The sequence below is a fragment of the Cervus canadensis genome, chromosome 25 (genome assembly GCF_019320065.1).
Source record: "Cervus canadensis isolate Bull #8, Minnesota chromosome 25, ASM1932006v1, whole genome shotgun sequence".
NCBI lineage: Eukaryota > Metazoa > Chordata > Mammalia > Artiodactyla > Cervidae > Cervus > Cervus canadensis.
Window position 1 is genome coordinate 44,588,757 of NC_057410.1, and position 16,290 is coordinate 44,605,046.

A 16,290-nucleotide genomic window follows, 5' to 3' on the forward strand; every position below is an offset into this window, starting at 1 on the left:
CAGTATTTCAAATTTAGGTCAGGTCTGATCGGGGATGAGTAATGGAGAGACTTCAAATAGAATGAAAAATTTATGTATTTTTTTCCTCCTTCAGGAAAGATAGATTTATCTGACACAGATTCTTAAAAGAATTTCCTTCTTAGAGATACAATCCATTGACATACCATAAAGCAACCATTCTGGACTAGAATCTCTCTAAATGTCCTAGCATCCAACTGGATGCTATGTTTCTGAAAAATAACTTGAGACCAGAGGAGTTGGTAGGTAGTGCTCTAAGTCTGCTGAGCTGTAACTTTTCACCTTTTATTATTTACAAGGGTCCACTGCATTCTGAGTGTGCTAATGAAATATTCCTATGTTATACTATAGTATAACATTTTAATGATAATTTAATATCTGAAAATGAGACCATTCATTGATATGTTGAAGCTACCTAAAAATTCATGGAATCTATATGTTGTTCAGTCACTAAGTCATGTCCAACTCTTTGCAACCCCATGGACTACAACACACAGGCTCCTCTGTCCTCTAGTACCTCCTGGAAAATCTATATGAAACATTGTCAGAGTTAAAGGAAAGAGCACCCACTTGGTTCAGTTTAAAATAAGTGGTGGAAGAAAACTTATCTTTACCAGCTAAATCCAGCTTGTTAAATAAATCAGTCAAATATCAGAATAATATAGTTAGAAAAAGAGGGCTATGCTAATTCATTTACAAGTAGTTTACACTGGTTAATACTTGGCTGAATCACTTTTTAAAGGCTACCAATTTGTCTACAAGATACATAGTAAATATATAAATTAATAAATATTTACATACCTGTTTCAATTTGAATATCCAATCTCTGAAGTATATTTATAAAACCCAAATGCAACTGTTTAAATTCAAGTGTAAAAACATATAAGGTAGCAGGTTTCAAATCATCCCACTCATAAAACATGACATTCTGCATAATGTGTGAAGAATTATTAAGCGATATTGACACCAAAATGTCATTGGAAGATAGCACACTCCAGTTAAAAGAAACACTCGTACTTGTTGCTACTGTTTTAATATTTCTAGCTGATACTCCACCTAAAAGATCAGGGCGAATAATTAGCAAAGTTTCAAATAAAACGAAATGAAACACAAAGGATGTTGAATTACTAAAGACTCACCATGATGGAAAAACTTGATCTAACTATAAAATCTTTCCTGGATTATATGGGAGTTTCTGATACTCTATTTAGAACGAATGAATTACAACAGATTACAATCCACATTATTGTAGTTTTAAGGATAATCTGGATTATATGTAAATCTACACTATACCTATCTACCATATTGGCACACATTAAATGCCAAAACTGAAAACTGTATTCTTACTTTAGCTTCAGTTTCCTTTAAATTTTGAAAACTAAATTATAATCAAACAAAATACTATCATGATGTGATTTTTGATTACCATTACATATCTGTTCATCATTGTGAAATTCAAACTATCTGAAAATAAAACATTTTCCCTTTCAAGATTAGGTAAGATAGCTGAACAAAACAAACACATTACTTACGAGTTTGAAATGACTTTTCACTTAAAATTTGTCCATATTTTACAGACTGTATAATAATGTGATAATCTTCACTTTCTTCTAATGTTAGTATTGATTTTGGAAACTTTTGTGGGTCTGCAAGAATCTTTTTAACATTCTGTAAATAAGGAGATTCATTTGCCTAAGAAATGTTTATTAACTATGTAAGATACATTATAATTAAAAGTTTTGTTGCTGTATATCTTCATAAGCAGTTTTTCCAATATGAAATGCAAAATTACATAAAATTTTACATAAAAATATTACTTTTTAAATACTGTGTAGTATATAAATTCTATAAAAGGAAAATTCATAAAGATTCTAATGATGAAATAGTCAAATACTATTTTGATCTAGTTATTAATGATATTTCATAAAATGCTAGAATTATATATATTAGTAAAATTAAAGTAAGAAATTGCAATAACTATTAAATTCCCATTTATGATGTGGCATTTAGTTATAACAAATTTACTATGCTCACTTTTATCAGAACCATAAAATAAACGATGCCTTACTTTTTGAGCAAAATTATTAACAAGTTGGTATTCTAAAAAATAAAATTCAGGACTTCCTCCCTTAGGAAATTCATCCCATTCAATAAAAACTGTTGTTTGCTTATCCTTTGGTATATAGTGGAAACTTTTTGAGATCTGAAATGAGAAAGAAAAATAATGCTGAAGAAAAATTAAAATACATTCTTGGTTATTGTTTCATAAGCAAATTTACAGAAATGAAACCTAGACTATACCAAATTATAATTTTAAAATATTTTAGAAACATTAGTTTCTACACATGAATTAAATAACATCCATTGGATACACTATTTATAAGCACAGTTTGAGCAAAAACTTAAGGTAAGTAAACATGAAAAAAAGAACAAAATAATGCCATTTGCAGCAACATGGATGGACTTAGAGATTATCACACTGAGTTACGGGAAGCCAGAGCAAGACAAATATCATATGGGTATCGCTTATATGTAGAATCAGAAAAAGAATGATACAAACGAACTGATCTACGAAATGGTAATAAGAGTCACAGATGTAGAAAACAAGTTTATGGTTACAAGGGGGAAAGGTTGGGGAGGGATAAATTGGAAGGTTGAGATTGACATATATATCATTATATACAAAAGAGGTAACTAATAAGGGCCTACTATACAGCACATGAAACTCTACTCAGTACTCTGTAAAGACCTATATGGGAAAAGAATCTTAAGAGAAGAGTGGATATATGTAGAAACAATTCACTTTGCAGTACAGAAGAAACTAACACAACTCTGTAAATCAACTACAAAAAGTAAAAGAAAGGCAGGCAAATTTTAGATGCCTGTTAGGAAACACCATGGGCTTCCCAGGTGGCTTGGTAGTAAAGAATCCACCTGCTAATGGACGAGATGAGTATTTGATCCTGGGGTTAGGAAGATCCCATAGAATAGGAAATGGCAACTTACTCCAGTGGTCTTGCCTGGAAATTTTCATGGACAGAGGTGTCTGGCGGGCTACAGTCCACCGGGTTGCAAAGAGTTGGACATGACTGAGCAGCTAACATACTCAGCACAGTAGGAACCAGTGATTCTGGGGTCAACGGGAATAAAGAAACGAAGTCCCAGCACACCGTCTTAGCATGTCAAACTGTGTGCCTTGATGATAACAGATTCTTGACAATACTTTGAATGAACCTAAATTTGAGTGCAAAATACTTGACTCTAATTTTAAAACCTTGGTTCATTTGCAGGTAAAGAAAATATTAGCAATTGAGGCAAAACAACCAGACCACATTTTCAGAGACCTTTATGTTCCCTAGATGACAAATAAGAATTCAACTCTCAAGAGAATGATACATTCATCAAACTTCCTACCAAAAACAACTTTAAAATGTTTCACTGTTACCTTGTCTTTTACCAAATTCTGATCTCTCCTTCTGCAGTGACTATCCCCCCAAACAATTTGTAAGCAGTAAAAACAGCTGCCACCAAAATGCATATATTTGCAGAGCAACCTAGCAAAGATATTTTTCCTTAGGTACTAAATCTGATATTTAGTGTTATTTCTCTTATACTCTATTTTCCAAAATAGATAGACTCAATGTAATAACCTCTTGCCCATTAGTTATTACAAAAAGGTTACATTAAAAAATGTCTTACCTTAACAAAATATTGTATGCAGGACAGTAGAATAATTGATTTCTCCATCTGCAAAAGTATATTCAGCTCAATTAAACATGTGTATTTTTAGCTTCAAAACTAAACTATTGAACATTCCTTAGACTGTGTATGTATCACTTTAAAATCGGGTCTTTTACGAATTAGACTGCTCATCCAACCAAAGGACAAGGCATTGATAAGTAAGTGCTTCATGATATTGCCCACCCAATAAAACTGGATACATCAATACTTTTCAACAAATGACAAAGAGCCAAACAATTTTCTTCTAGGAGCTGCCATAATTAAATACAAAGGAGGTGTTACAGTCAAACGAATTATCAGCAATTATACAAAATTACATTGCATTGTGCGAAAGTATTTAAGCTTAATTAATGAAAATCTAGAACACCTACACACTGCTACTTTGCTGGAAGTAATTCCTCACATTTTAAAATTATACCATCTTTTTGAAAAATATTTCAAATACTGTGGGTGAAATTGAAACTTAAATGGGAAAAACAATTCAGTATTCGATTTCTTTTGTTTTAAAAATGCATTGATCCAAAAAGCTTGTGTAATTTTTCCCAGGAACCGTAATCGCTAGGGACTTAACTCTCACATTCAACTTGAGATATAAAGAAAAAAAAGAAAAGAAAAAGAAATACACAGGTCTAAAACTGAGAAATACCATTAATAGCAAATAGGTCCCCAGGATCAATCTTAAAGCTCTGTAAAGCCTGTTTTTTTTTACATCAGGTTTCTTCCCACAAAATCCTCTGTAGGTGTTCTTAAATCTTAAGCAGGTGTTCGCCTCAGATAAAATGCAGCCTGGTTGAAAAAAATACCTAACATTCAATTCACAGGCTCGTCCACAAAACTGCAAAGCTTTAACCCTCTTCATTTTTTCTCAGCAGCCTGTTTGTTATAAGCGTTCCCTCGGCGGGGCTGTGGGATTAACTCCCCTCTCCCCCAGAGCTAAGCAGTCAAGTAGAATTTCGAAGGTTTGTGTGCTATACAAAAACACCAAAGTGCAAATATCGCTCCCAGTTGCCTGTTCAATTCCAAAAGTATGTTAGTCGTCACGTCGGCCTCTTTTGCGACCCCACGGACTGCAGCCTGCCAGGCTCCTCTGTCCATCGGACTCTCCAGCAAGAGTACTGGAGTGGGTTGCCAGTCCCTTCTCCAGGGCATCTACCTGACCCGGGGATCCAACCTGGGTTTCCTGCACTGCGGGCAGATTCTTTACTGTCTGAGAAACCACAGAAGCCCCAGTGTTAATTGCTCAATCGTGTCCGAGTCTTTGAGACCCCATGGACGGTAGCCCACCAGGCTGCTCTGTCCATGGGATTCTCCAAGCATGAATACTGGAGTGGGTCGCCGTTTCCTTCTCCAGGACAGAAGCCCCCACCCCCACTCAAATTCAGCTCTTAAGTTTCACCGGTTGCTCCCAAAGTGAAGAAAAAAATAGCAGCAGCCCCGAGGCGCGCCGTTTTAGCGACGGTCCGGAACCTCTGACCAAAGGAGGAAAGAACAGAGTTTAAAGAAAAAGACGGGGCTTTTAAGAATGGTTAGCCTGGTGGAGAAAGGAAGAAAGATCAGAGACCTGGAAGCCAAAGCGCGATGGGTGCTCAGAGGAGGAACCTGCGGCTGCCCAGGCGTGCCCGCAGCCCTGACGCCACCCAGACCGTGAGCCCCCGCCGCGTAGCCCGCGCTTTGCAAGTTTGGCGCGACACGCGCTGCGCCCCCGAGGCCGGGTCCCGAGGTGGGGAGCCGCCCATCGCCCCCACCTCGCGGCTGCTCAGCGCTCCTCTCCGGCCCCGCTCAGCCAGCCCGCGCGCCTCTCCAGCTATTTCAGCAGCGGCTCCGGTGGATTCTGTTCCCTCGGGCAACGCCCTCTCTCCCTGGGTTAATTAAGGGATGGTCTCCAAGGAAATGGCAAGTAGGGGGGAGGGGGAAAGGAGTGGGAAGTGAGTCCCCCAAGTCAGCGGTTTGTGAAGGAGACTTACACTACATAGAAGGGAGTAAAGGGCAGGGCGGTGAAGGAGAACACGAATTGGCCTCTTAGGATAAACAAGTCGACTGGCCTTGACTGTGAAAAAAATCCCAGTTTTAAGTTCATCCTTGGGCTTTGTATGAAGCCACCTTCCTTCATTGTTAACAGCTGTGTGGTCTGTTTGCTTGATGGGTTTTTGCAGCGTTTGACAATGTTGCTGGTGCCCTCCCTCCATCCTGAGGTCTTCTCAGGTAGCTTTCCTGACATCACTGTCTCCTGGTTCCTCTATCATCTTAGCCAAGTCACCCTTGACATTTGCAACTTAAAAATTGTCTTGACCCGTGATGTCTTCCGGCTTTCCTGGTGTCTCAGACAGTAAAGAATCTGCCCACAATGTGGGAGACCCGGGTTCCATTCCTGGGTCAGGAAGATCACCTGGAGAAGGGAATGGTTACCCACTCCAGTATTCTTGCCTGGAGCATCCCAGGGACAGAGGAGCCTGGCGGCCTACGGTCCATAGGGTTGCGAAGAGTCCAACTCAAAAGTGACTAAAACACAAGATGCCTTTGTTACCACTAGGGTCCTTAAACTCTAATTGTTACCAGTCAGGGTTCTTGGACTTCTCATCAATAGAAACTCATAAAAGGCCAGATAAGAAATTCAGACAAGGCTTTATTGGCACCTGTGTTGCAACAAGATGGAGCAAAAACAAGTAACAGGTGTCCTTGCTTGCTCCCTCCCTAAGTCAGGCGAGCTGGTTCCCCACATGGGGTGAGGGTCTAGGGGTCAGGATAGGGGTGGCTTAGGTAGTCTGTTCCTCCCTTTGCTGGGTGATTATGTAGTACCCTATTGATACCCTGCTTTTGCTCCTGAGTCCTCAGAAGTGGAATTCTGTGTGTGTGTGTACACCTTGTTGTTTATGTTTTTTCCCAACTACACGTGCACACAGTTGTTTTTAGTTCCTTATGAGGTTTTTTTTGTATTTTGTTGCACAAGGAGACATTTGTCCATGTGCAAGCACTGCAACAAAGGGTCTCAGGTCCCAGATTTCAGGTCCCAGCCTGTCTCATAATCAGTAGAAATTGGTAAGAGGCCAGGTGAAGAATTCAGACACGGCTTTACTGGGATTCTTGCTGCACCTGCAAGAAGTGAGAGCAAGAAACAGATGCGCTGGCCCATTCCTGGAGGGGGAGTGGGAAGAGGCGGTTTCATAAAAGGCGGTGAGGGCAGGTCAGTGGGGCCGACGGAGGGGTGGCTTTGGTGGTCTGAGCACACCCTCGGTGGTTGTGTGTGCAAGGATCACACACAGAATCCTGGTTTTGCTCTTGGCACCTCAGAAATGGCAGTTGATTTGTGGCCTTTTTGTATCTTATTGTTAATATTTGCCCCATTCCTGCATTTATGCAATTAATTTAGACCCTTACAGTGTCTTTGTATTCTGTTTCTCTAAAAGATGTTGGTCTAAGTGCATGTGCCAGCACTCCCAATTCCCATCCTGTCTCACCTTCCGAGAGCTGGAGTTATTTCATTCCCTTTTATGATTTTCAGCCATATTCATACTCCCAGTCATTCCATCTTGGATCTCATTTCTTTCCAACACTTCAGAACACTATATACTGATCTGCATTGACCATTTACATCTGGCTGTCCACCATAGGCAACTCAGAACCATCTTTCCAAAACTAAATTCATGATCTTCCTTCTCCCAGCCTTGCCTGCACAGAGGGAAGCCAACCAAAAAAAAAAAGAAAAATCACCAACTCTACATGCTCAGATTCTTTCCCTTACTACCCAAGAACTCAAAAATCCCTTTGGTTCTTCTTCTAAAACATGTTTAGGTTGATAACTGGCTCTCTATTCCCACAGTCATGGGCTTAGTTGAAAACCAAATTATCTTTCTCCCTGGAAAGTATATGCCATATTTAAGATATCTGAACCTCAGTTCAGATCCTATGGCTCCATTTACCAGCTGGTAATCTCTCTGAAAAGAACTTGATGCTGGGAAAGATTGAAGACAACAGGAGAAGAGGGTGGCAGAGGATGAGATAGTTAGATAGCATCAACCATGATGAATCTCAGCAAACTCCAAGATATAGTGAAGGACATGGGACCCTGGCGACAGTGAAGAACTTGGGGTTGCAGAGTCGGACATGACTGAGTGACTGAACAACATCTCTCTAAAAAGTTGATTGTGGCCAACAGTAAGCTTGTAAAGTATTTAATAAAGTATAAATACTTAACAGAGTGACCGTTAATGAGGTTCACTGAGATTACAGCAGGTAAACTCATACTTGGACTGCTGTTTATCTGATATACCCAGTCCTTCCTCCACACGGTTACCTACTGTGATCTTTCTGAAATAAACACATGAGCATACGTAAAAACTTCTTTTAGGTGCCTACTTAGAAGTCTCTTCTGACTCTTGGCTTCTTACAATGTGCATGCTCAAGCGCTCAGTCGTGTCTGACTCTTTGTGACCCTTCGGACTGTAGCCCACCAGGGTCCTCTGTCCATGGGATTTTCCCGGCAAGAATACTGCAGCAGGCTGCCACTTCCTCCTCCAGGGGAGCTTCCCAACGCAAGGATCAAACCTGCATCTCCTGTGTTGCAGTGGGATTCTTTACTGCTGAGCCACCAGGAATACCTCTGGCCAAATTCACTTAACAACTTCACCTCTTTCCACTCCTCCTTGGCATCCTAATTTATACCCTCAGTGAAATAACAAGCCATAAACCTTTGCATCTGTGTTTTTCTATAGAACTTTGTTTACACTTTAACATAAACATCTACTTTTTATGTATTCATGTTCTTAGCCAGATTAGGAACTTCATGATGACACAGACTTTGTCTTAATTCAGGCAGTTATAAATGTGAACTATGCTTCTATTGTTTTAATTCCTGGGGGCCCTACATATAATTAGTCTTTAAAAGTGGAACGTGTCAAGGCAATATATCACAAAATGATTTCATTGCCAATGAGTTAGCTTTTAGTCTTTGAGAAATATGATCAAATTAAAAAGCCATCAATGACATTAACTAAACTTGTGGTAATCACCTCACAATATATACATGTATCAAATCATTTTGCTGTGCATCTTAAACTTATACAGTGTAAGTTTAAACTTATAAATCTTGGGGGGATAGAAAAATCAGGAAATTGCTAAAAAATGCATAAAAATCCATCAAGTGAATTAAATAAAGTGTATATATTTCAATATGGTTTTTTGTCATACATTTACTAGGTAAACAATTGCATTTTAAATAAGCAGCCATCAAAAACATTATCACCTTTTGTAGTTACATCAGTCTCTCCACTAGGTCTTTGACTATGTGGATCACCACAAACTGTGAAAGATTCCTAAACAGATGGGAATACTAGACCTCCTCACCTGCCTCCTGAGAAACCTGTATGCAGGTCAAGAAGCAACAGCTAGAACTGTACATGGAACAACAGACTGATTCAAAATTGGGAAAGGTGTACATAAAGGCGATATATTGTCACCCTGCTTATTTAACTTATATGCAGAGTACATCATGCAAAATGGTGGGTTGGATGAAGCACAAGCTGGAATCAAGATTGCTGGGAGAAATATCAATAACCTCAGATATGCAGATGACACCACCATTATGGCAGAATGCAAAGAGGAACGAAAGAACCTCTTGATGAAGGTGAAAGGGGAGAGTGAAAAAGCTGGCTTAAAACTCAACATTCAGAGAACTAGGATCATGGCATCTGGTCCCATCACTTCATGGCAAATAGATGGGGAAACAAGGGAAAGAGTGACAGACTTTATTTTCTTGGGCTCCAAAATCAATGCAGATGGTGACTGCAGCCATGAAATTAAAAGATACTTGCTCCTTGGAAGAAAAGCTATGACAAACCTAGGCAGTGTATTAAAAAGCATAGACATTGCTTTGCTGACAAAGGTCCATCTAGTCAAAGCCTTGGTTTTTCCAATAGTCACGTATGGATGTGAGAGTTGGACCATAAAGAAAGCTGAGAACTGAAGAATTGATGCTTTTGAACTGTGGTGTTGGAGATGACTCTTGAGAGTCCCTTAGACTGCAGGGAGATCAAGCCAGTCCATCCTAAAAGAAATCAATCCTGAATATTCATTGGAAGGACTGATGCTGAAGCTGAAGCTCCAATACGTTGGCCACCTGATGTGAAGAGCTGACTCATTAGAAAAGACCCTGATGCTGGGAAATATTGAATGCAAGAGAAGAAAGGGAAAACAGATGGTTGGATGCCATCACTGACTCGATGGACATGGGTTTGAGTAAACTCCGGGAGTTGGTGATGGACAGGGAGGCCTGGTGTGCTGCAGTCCATGGGGTCGCAAAGAGTTGGACACGACTGAGTGACTGAACACCACCAACTGACAATTCCACCGTGTCAATAAACTTGGTAGCGAGTTAATCAATGGGCTTTCCTAAAAAGCTCTCCTTGCTGAAGGGTTATCCTGTCAAATAGTGTGGCCTTTTTCCTGCCTTATCTTTTCATTTGGCCCAGGAACTTAGGTATAGAGAAATTAAGTGAAAGAGTCAAAAAATTATAGGTCTTTTGAGAAAAGGGAAAGTGTAGACTTAGTACAATTCGAGGGCATTTATTCTCAAGGAAAATTTATTTTCCAGACAAAGAAACACAAACGGAAGTGATTTAAGCAATAGTGGAGATCACTAACATCTTACAACATGAATTGCTTACTGGGAAATATGCTGTCTGGGGTCTTACTTACATATCTTACATAACTATTATGAAAGGAATCCATTGTCTTCACCAGAAGCTGGTTGGATACATCTGCATTAACCGCATCCCCAGTGGAAACATGACACATATATAAGTAAACACGATACCCTCCCCTTCCTCATGTTTAAATTCCAGTCATTTATTTTGTTGAAAATACTGAGTGCTAAGCACTGAGCAACTGGCAACAGATGTGGTTAGCCCTTCCTTCGTGGAGCTTCAGTTTTAATGAGGACCTGCTGAGTGTGGTGTGCTGACTCTGTGCATAAACTTACTCCTCCTGGCTCCCGCTATTACTATCTAAATCCAGACCCTCTTTCTCTGTCATCTAATCCTTCGGGTTCCTGAATTGAATTCCAACATGTGAGGTGTGTATGTGCGTGTGTGTTAGCAAGGGTGAGGGGCACACATCCCCATAACACCAAGAAAACCTTGGGACACCAGCTGGGTGTCCTACAATTCAGCCCATCCTGACACTATCTACCCAGAGATAGCATCAGATTCCACAGGCTGAGGCTTCAGTCCTAGAAGACTGACCCCCGCCCCCAGATGGCAGTTACAAGCCCAGGTTGTTAACTGTGCTCTGACCAACCAACTACAGTTTGGAGGTTGCCATAGACCCTTACTTGAGTCCAATTTATTTGCTAGAGGGGCTCCCAGAACTCAGGAAACCTGTTTATCATTACATTACTGAACGTGAGAGCGAGGTCGTTCAGTCGTGTCTGACTCCTTGCGACCCTACGGACTAGCCTGGCAGGCTCCTGCATCCATGGGATTTTCCAGGCAAGAATACTGGAATGGGTTGCCATTTCCTTTTCCAGGGGATCTTCCCATCCCAGGGATCAAACTCGGGTCTCCTTCATTGCAGACAGACTCTACCGTCTGAGCCTATAAAAGGGTATAATTTAGGAGAAACCAGATTGAAGAGATGCATGTGGAATGGGTGTGGAGCTTCCATGCACTCTTGGAGTCACCTATTCTCCCCAAATCTCCAAGTGTTCACCAATCCAGAAGCTCTGCAAGCCCTGTCTTTTGGGGTTTTTATGGAGGCTCCATTACATAGGCATGCCATTACATAGGCATGATTGATGACATCATTGGCCATCGGTAATTGATTTAACCTCCAGCTCTCCTTCCTCCCCTCTCCAGAGGTTGGGGGCAGCCTTGAAAGTCAGCAAGCCATCTAATCACATGACTGATGTTTTGACAATCAGTCCCATTCTTAGGTCCACAATTACCTTATTAACATAACAAGAGACAGTTTTAACGTGCCTCTTACCTTTTTAGTAGCTCAGTCTTATCCAACTCTTTGTTACCCCATGGACGATAGCCCGCCAGGCTCCTCTGTTTATGGGATCTCCAAGCCCATTCCCTTCTCCAGGGGATCTTCCTGACCCAAGGATTGAACCCAGCTCTCCTGCATTGCAAGCAGATTCTTTACCATCTGAGCCACCAGGGAAACTCTTATTACTTAGGAAATTCCAAGGGTTTTAGGAGCTCTATGCCAGAAATGGGGCTTAAGACCAAATATATATTTCTTAATATAAATCACATAAATCACAACATCATATCAAGATACTTGACATCCCCTCATCTCTTCTTGTTAGATTGATCTAAATCAGATTCTCCTGTCTCTAGTTTTTCCCTACTTTAATCCATTTTCAACTGTCTTTAAGGTTAATCTTCCTAAAAGTCAGTTCTAATATTAATTTCCTATCAAAATGACTGTGATGGTTCCTCAGCATTCCTCATTCCTTACTCGGCCCATTGAAGTTTTTCAGAAACATTTTCAGTTCACTTTATAAGCATTTTCAGTTCTCTGTATTTTCCCTTAAAATTCCCCTTCTACTTTACCTTGTTCATGAAACTTTTCCTAGGTACTCCTTACAAGAGTCCTAGCCCCTTCTCTGTACTTCTTTGGCACTTAATGCCTCTAATGGATGATTCACTGAATTATATTTTTATATAGTTATCTGTGGACATCTTGGCACCGCTACAAACTATAATCTCCCTGAAGGTAAGATTTATATTTCATCGATCTTCATATTATCTATGGAGTCAATCATAATACCTTACATGGTAGATGCTCAGTATATATTTTTTGAATAAATACATGCTTAAGTAATATTATGAAACTCTACTATCTCCCTTTTCTAGGTGACACTTGGGATTTACTACATTGTAAAGATTAAAAATGTTTTTAGAAAAAGCAAATAGAAATTTTGACATGAGTCATGACACTCTGGAAAAAACTCATGCATGATTTATAATATTACTGTAAACCTCTGGTTTTGTCTTGAACTCTGTCTTTCTGAGTCCTTTGCAATGTTCATGAGAATCTTTCTTAATGTTGTTAAAAACAAAACTACAGGCCTCAAATGGAGTCACTTATGTTAAGCCCCATATCACCAAGTTGATACTGAATTGTGGTTTCAGCTTCCCCAGAAATGGAATCTTAAATCCATCAATCAGCAGTCACCTGATCAGCACCAGTTATGTAATCTGCCATTACCTAAAGGAAAAGGACCTCGTCATAACCATCTGCTTTGTTGTCTAGTATAACTTCCTTGTTCCTGATTCCTTTTGTCCAGAAGAATCTTTCATTTTATATAGCTTCTTGGAGCTCCTTCCTGTCTGCTAGATTGGGTGCTGCTCCTTCCATGCATTCATAAATAAAGCCAATAAGACCTTTAAAATTTGCTCAGTTGAATTTTGTTTTTTAAACTATGTGTTAACCTTTAAAGTGGCCAAAATCTATTCCATTCCAGAGTGTAGAAAAGTGTACTGTGTTAATATTTAAATGGAACCGTACTTAAAAATTAAAGAGCAACATAAAAAAACATTTTTCTTTAAATCTTCTGAACTGGAAAAATTAGTACTATTGGTACTATTTTTTGTCTTTCCTTATCTCATGTCTCCTGTTCTTAACAGACTTTTTAAAACTTCCTCTTTCAAAGAAGATATTTTATTCAAACTTTCTCATAAAAATAACACTTTTAATAAGCTGATATGTAATCAAAGTGAACCATATTTCTATCACTACTTAATGGAAAGACATTGTTGCTATAGAATTCCTAAGCTTTATTTTGCTGGCATGAGTTAAAAGAGAAAGAAAATAAAAGATGGATTAGTAGCATTTTTCATCTGTATTTGATTTCTTAAATGTGATGCCAAAAAAATTGGCTTTTTAGTTCTATAAACTAGGGTTGGTCTTTTATACATTATAAAATTTCTTTTAAATATATGGTATACTCTTTTAGCATATTCATTTATACAATATGAAAAGTAGTTATTTTTATCTTTTATGAAAATATTTAATTACCCAAAACAATCCAAATTAATTTTCTTTGAATGAAAATGTTATGTTCAATAAAGAGTTTTTGGCTATGCTTCAGGATCCAAGACTAAAATTTATATTTCTCTATATCCTTTTGTGTGGGCTAAACAATGAAAATGTCATGTTGAGAATTGGGACTAAACAAGGATCTTCATCTCCAGGATGGGGGTGGTTGTGAAGTAGTTCAGAGGTCTGGTTCTTTAAGTTTATGGCTTTCCTACTCGATTTGTTAACAAGCATGCCAGGATGGGTCGGAATTTATTTCTAAATGAGATTATCAACACATTTAATATATGTAATGAATTCAGTTCAGTAAACTTTTACTGAGAAGCTTTGATGAAGAAAGCATCTTAGATGGAGAGAAAGGAAAGGACACACAGAATGAAATCCTGACTTACTGCAAGGGCTTTATCCAAAGGAGTAGGTCCATTATCTTTACACTGTGAAAAAGTTGAGAAAAATATTAATGACCAACATAAAAGCATCCTTACTTAAATCTTCTAAGCTGGATAAATTAGTCCCTCTTTATAGGAGGGTAGAGGATGACAGAGCTCTGTAAGTTCATAGAGATGACCACCGATCCTGGCTGGTCCAAGCATAATACTCTAACCCTTGCTGTAAGCAGAATTCTAGGATGACACCTAATATTCCCAGACCCAGGTAGTCACATCTTCTACTGCCCCCCGCCCCGGTGGTTGATGGGACCTGTAAAAACAGTAGTCACTTCCGTGACTGTGTTATGGAAGACTTGTTGGACTGTGTTCCAAGACTTGATTTTAGCAGAACAAAAGAGGGAGTCTCCTGCTGGCTCTTAGGAAGTAAGCAGCCATGATGTGAGAAGGCCAAGTGGTGGAGCATGAGCATCACCGCCAATAGCTGAGAGTGTGCCCCAGGCCTCAGCCAGCAAGAAAACAGGCCTCAGTTTTCTGCAACCACAAGGAACTTTAATTCTGCCAACAGTCTGAATGAGCCTGGAAGAAGAGGCCCCCAAACCTCGCATGATGAATCACAGTTCCAACTAACAACTTAATTTCAGCCTGGTGAGATCCTGAGCAGAATGCCCAGGTAAAAACCCTGTCCAGACTCCTGACCCTCAGAAACTGTCAGTGAATAAACATTCTGCTTCAAGCCACAAAATTTCTGGTAATTCATTTCTTGGCAATAGAAAGCTAATTCACACCCAGTGGTCAATGTAATTGATGGGGTGATAAGCAAGCCTGACCAAACATTGCACAGGATTTCCTAACTAGAGCTCAGAGGCAGATGCCCATTTGTCTTTGTCAACAAACATAATAAAGGCCGTTTCACCAAAGTTGCATGGTCAAGGCCGTATGCAGTTATCAAAGTTGCACATGGAACAACCTTGGGTGCACCTGGGAGAGATGAAACTGGCAGAGTAAGGGAAGCAGAGATTAATGCATTCAAGTCCCAGCATTTCATTCTCTCTCACCCACCTCAAAGTCTGGTTATCTTAAATTCTTAGAAAGAATCCACTGGATTGGCACTCATGCCATAGCTTCTCCTCCCAGGTAGGTAAGTAACATCACTGGAATTTACCCAGACAGTCTAGTCCAGAGTCTGTTCTCCTAACCCTTAATCACAAAAAGAGCTTTAGGATCTCCTTTCTCATTGACTAAATAATTAATTTTGCCTTATTTGATATAATTTAGAGCAGCTGTGGCTAGACCAAGGAAATGAATATAACTAAAAAAGTACAGATATTTAGGTACTACCTTTAGTACAAGTACATGTATATCCTATGTACTTTCTAAAGTTAAGAAATCATTTTCTAAATGTTGACTTTATTATACTATTCTCCTAATTGAATAATTACATATTTGGCTAAGTGTTTTTTAAGTTAATAATACAGTTTATTTCCCTAAGACATCTTTTCAAAATTTTATAAATATTTTGTGTAAAGTTGCTATTTGCTTTCTGAGTTTGTACTGTGCTAAAGTAAAATCAGTGATAAGATCTGAGTGCAAAAAGTATTGTATATGGATTAAAGAATATGTAGTTCCAATCTAGGAAAGGAAGGACACAAAAAATAAGCGTTCATCACAGATGAGGAGAAAATGCAGTGTTCTATTCCAATTTCATGTGGCCATAAACACGTTGGATATGCCTGTTATTTCAGCCAAAATCAAGCTGCTGAACATGGTCATTTTTTGACAATGATAGATAGAGGCATGGTCCTCAGTGTTTTCTAACTCCTAAGGGAAGAGAAGCAATCACCACGTCAGTAAATCTTCAAAGGCTGGTGGGAGTTTCTCTTTTAATATAAATAAACATCATTCTTTTAAAACATGGGCCACAAATTCCACATGAATTAGAATAGAGACTCCTTTACTCCTTTAACCAACCAGTTTTCTATTTTTCTCTTCTATTAAGTGTTACAATATTTGTTTGAGGTTTGTATTATTCAAAATGCTTAATTCTAAAGAAAAGTGCAAAGAATGAGTATGCACTACTTTAAGTAATAAAATTTATTCTTTG

General features: G+C 39.0%; 1 protein-coding gene across 1 annotated transcript in view; it reads right to left on the reverse strand.

The window, feature by feature from the left end:
• Positions 1–5,530, reverse strand: part of PTPRQ (protein tyrosine phosphatase receptor type Q) — a 293,179-nt gene extending 287,649 nt beyond the window's left edge. Inside the window, exons 1-5 of the mRNA XM_043446813.1 lie at positions 5,505–5,530; positions 3,718–3,765; positions 2,087–2,221; positions 1,551–1,686; positions 820–1,074 (exon numbers count right to left, since the gene is read on the reverse strand). Of these exons, the coding sequence (XP_043302748.1) occupies positions 820–1,074; positions 1,551–1,686; positions 2,087–2,221; positions 3,718–3,765 (574 nt within the window). The 5' untranslated portion in view covers positions 5,505–5,530. The remainder of the gene's footprint in view (positions 1–819; positions 1,075–1,550; positions 1,687–2,086; positions 2,222–3,717; positions 3,766–5,504) is intronic.
• Positions 5,531–16,290: the final 10,760 nt, after the last annotated feature.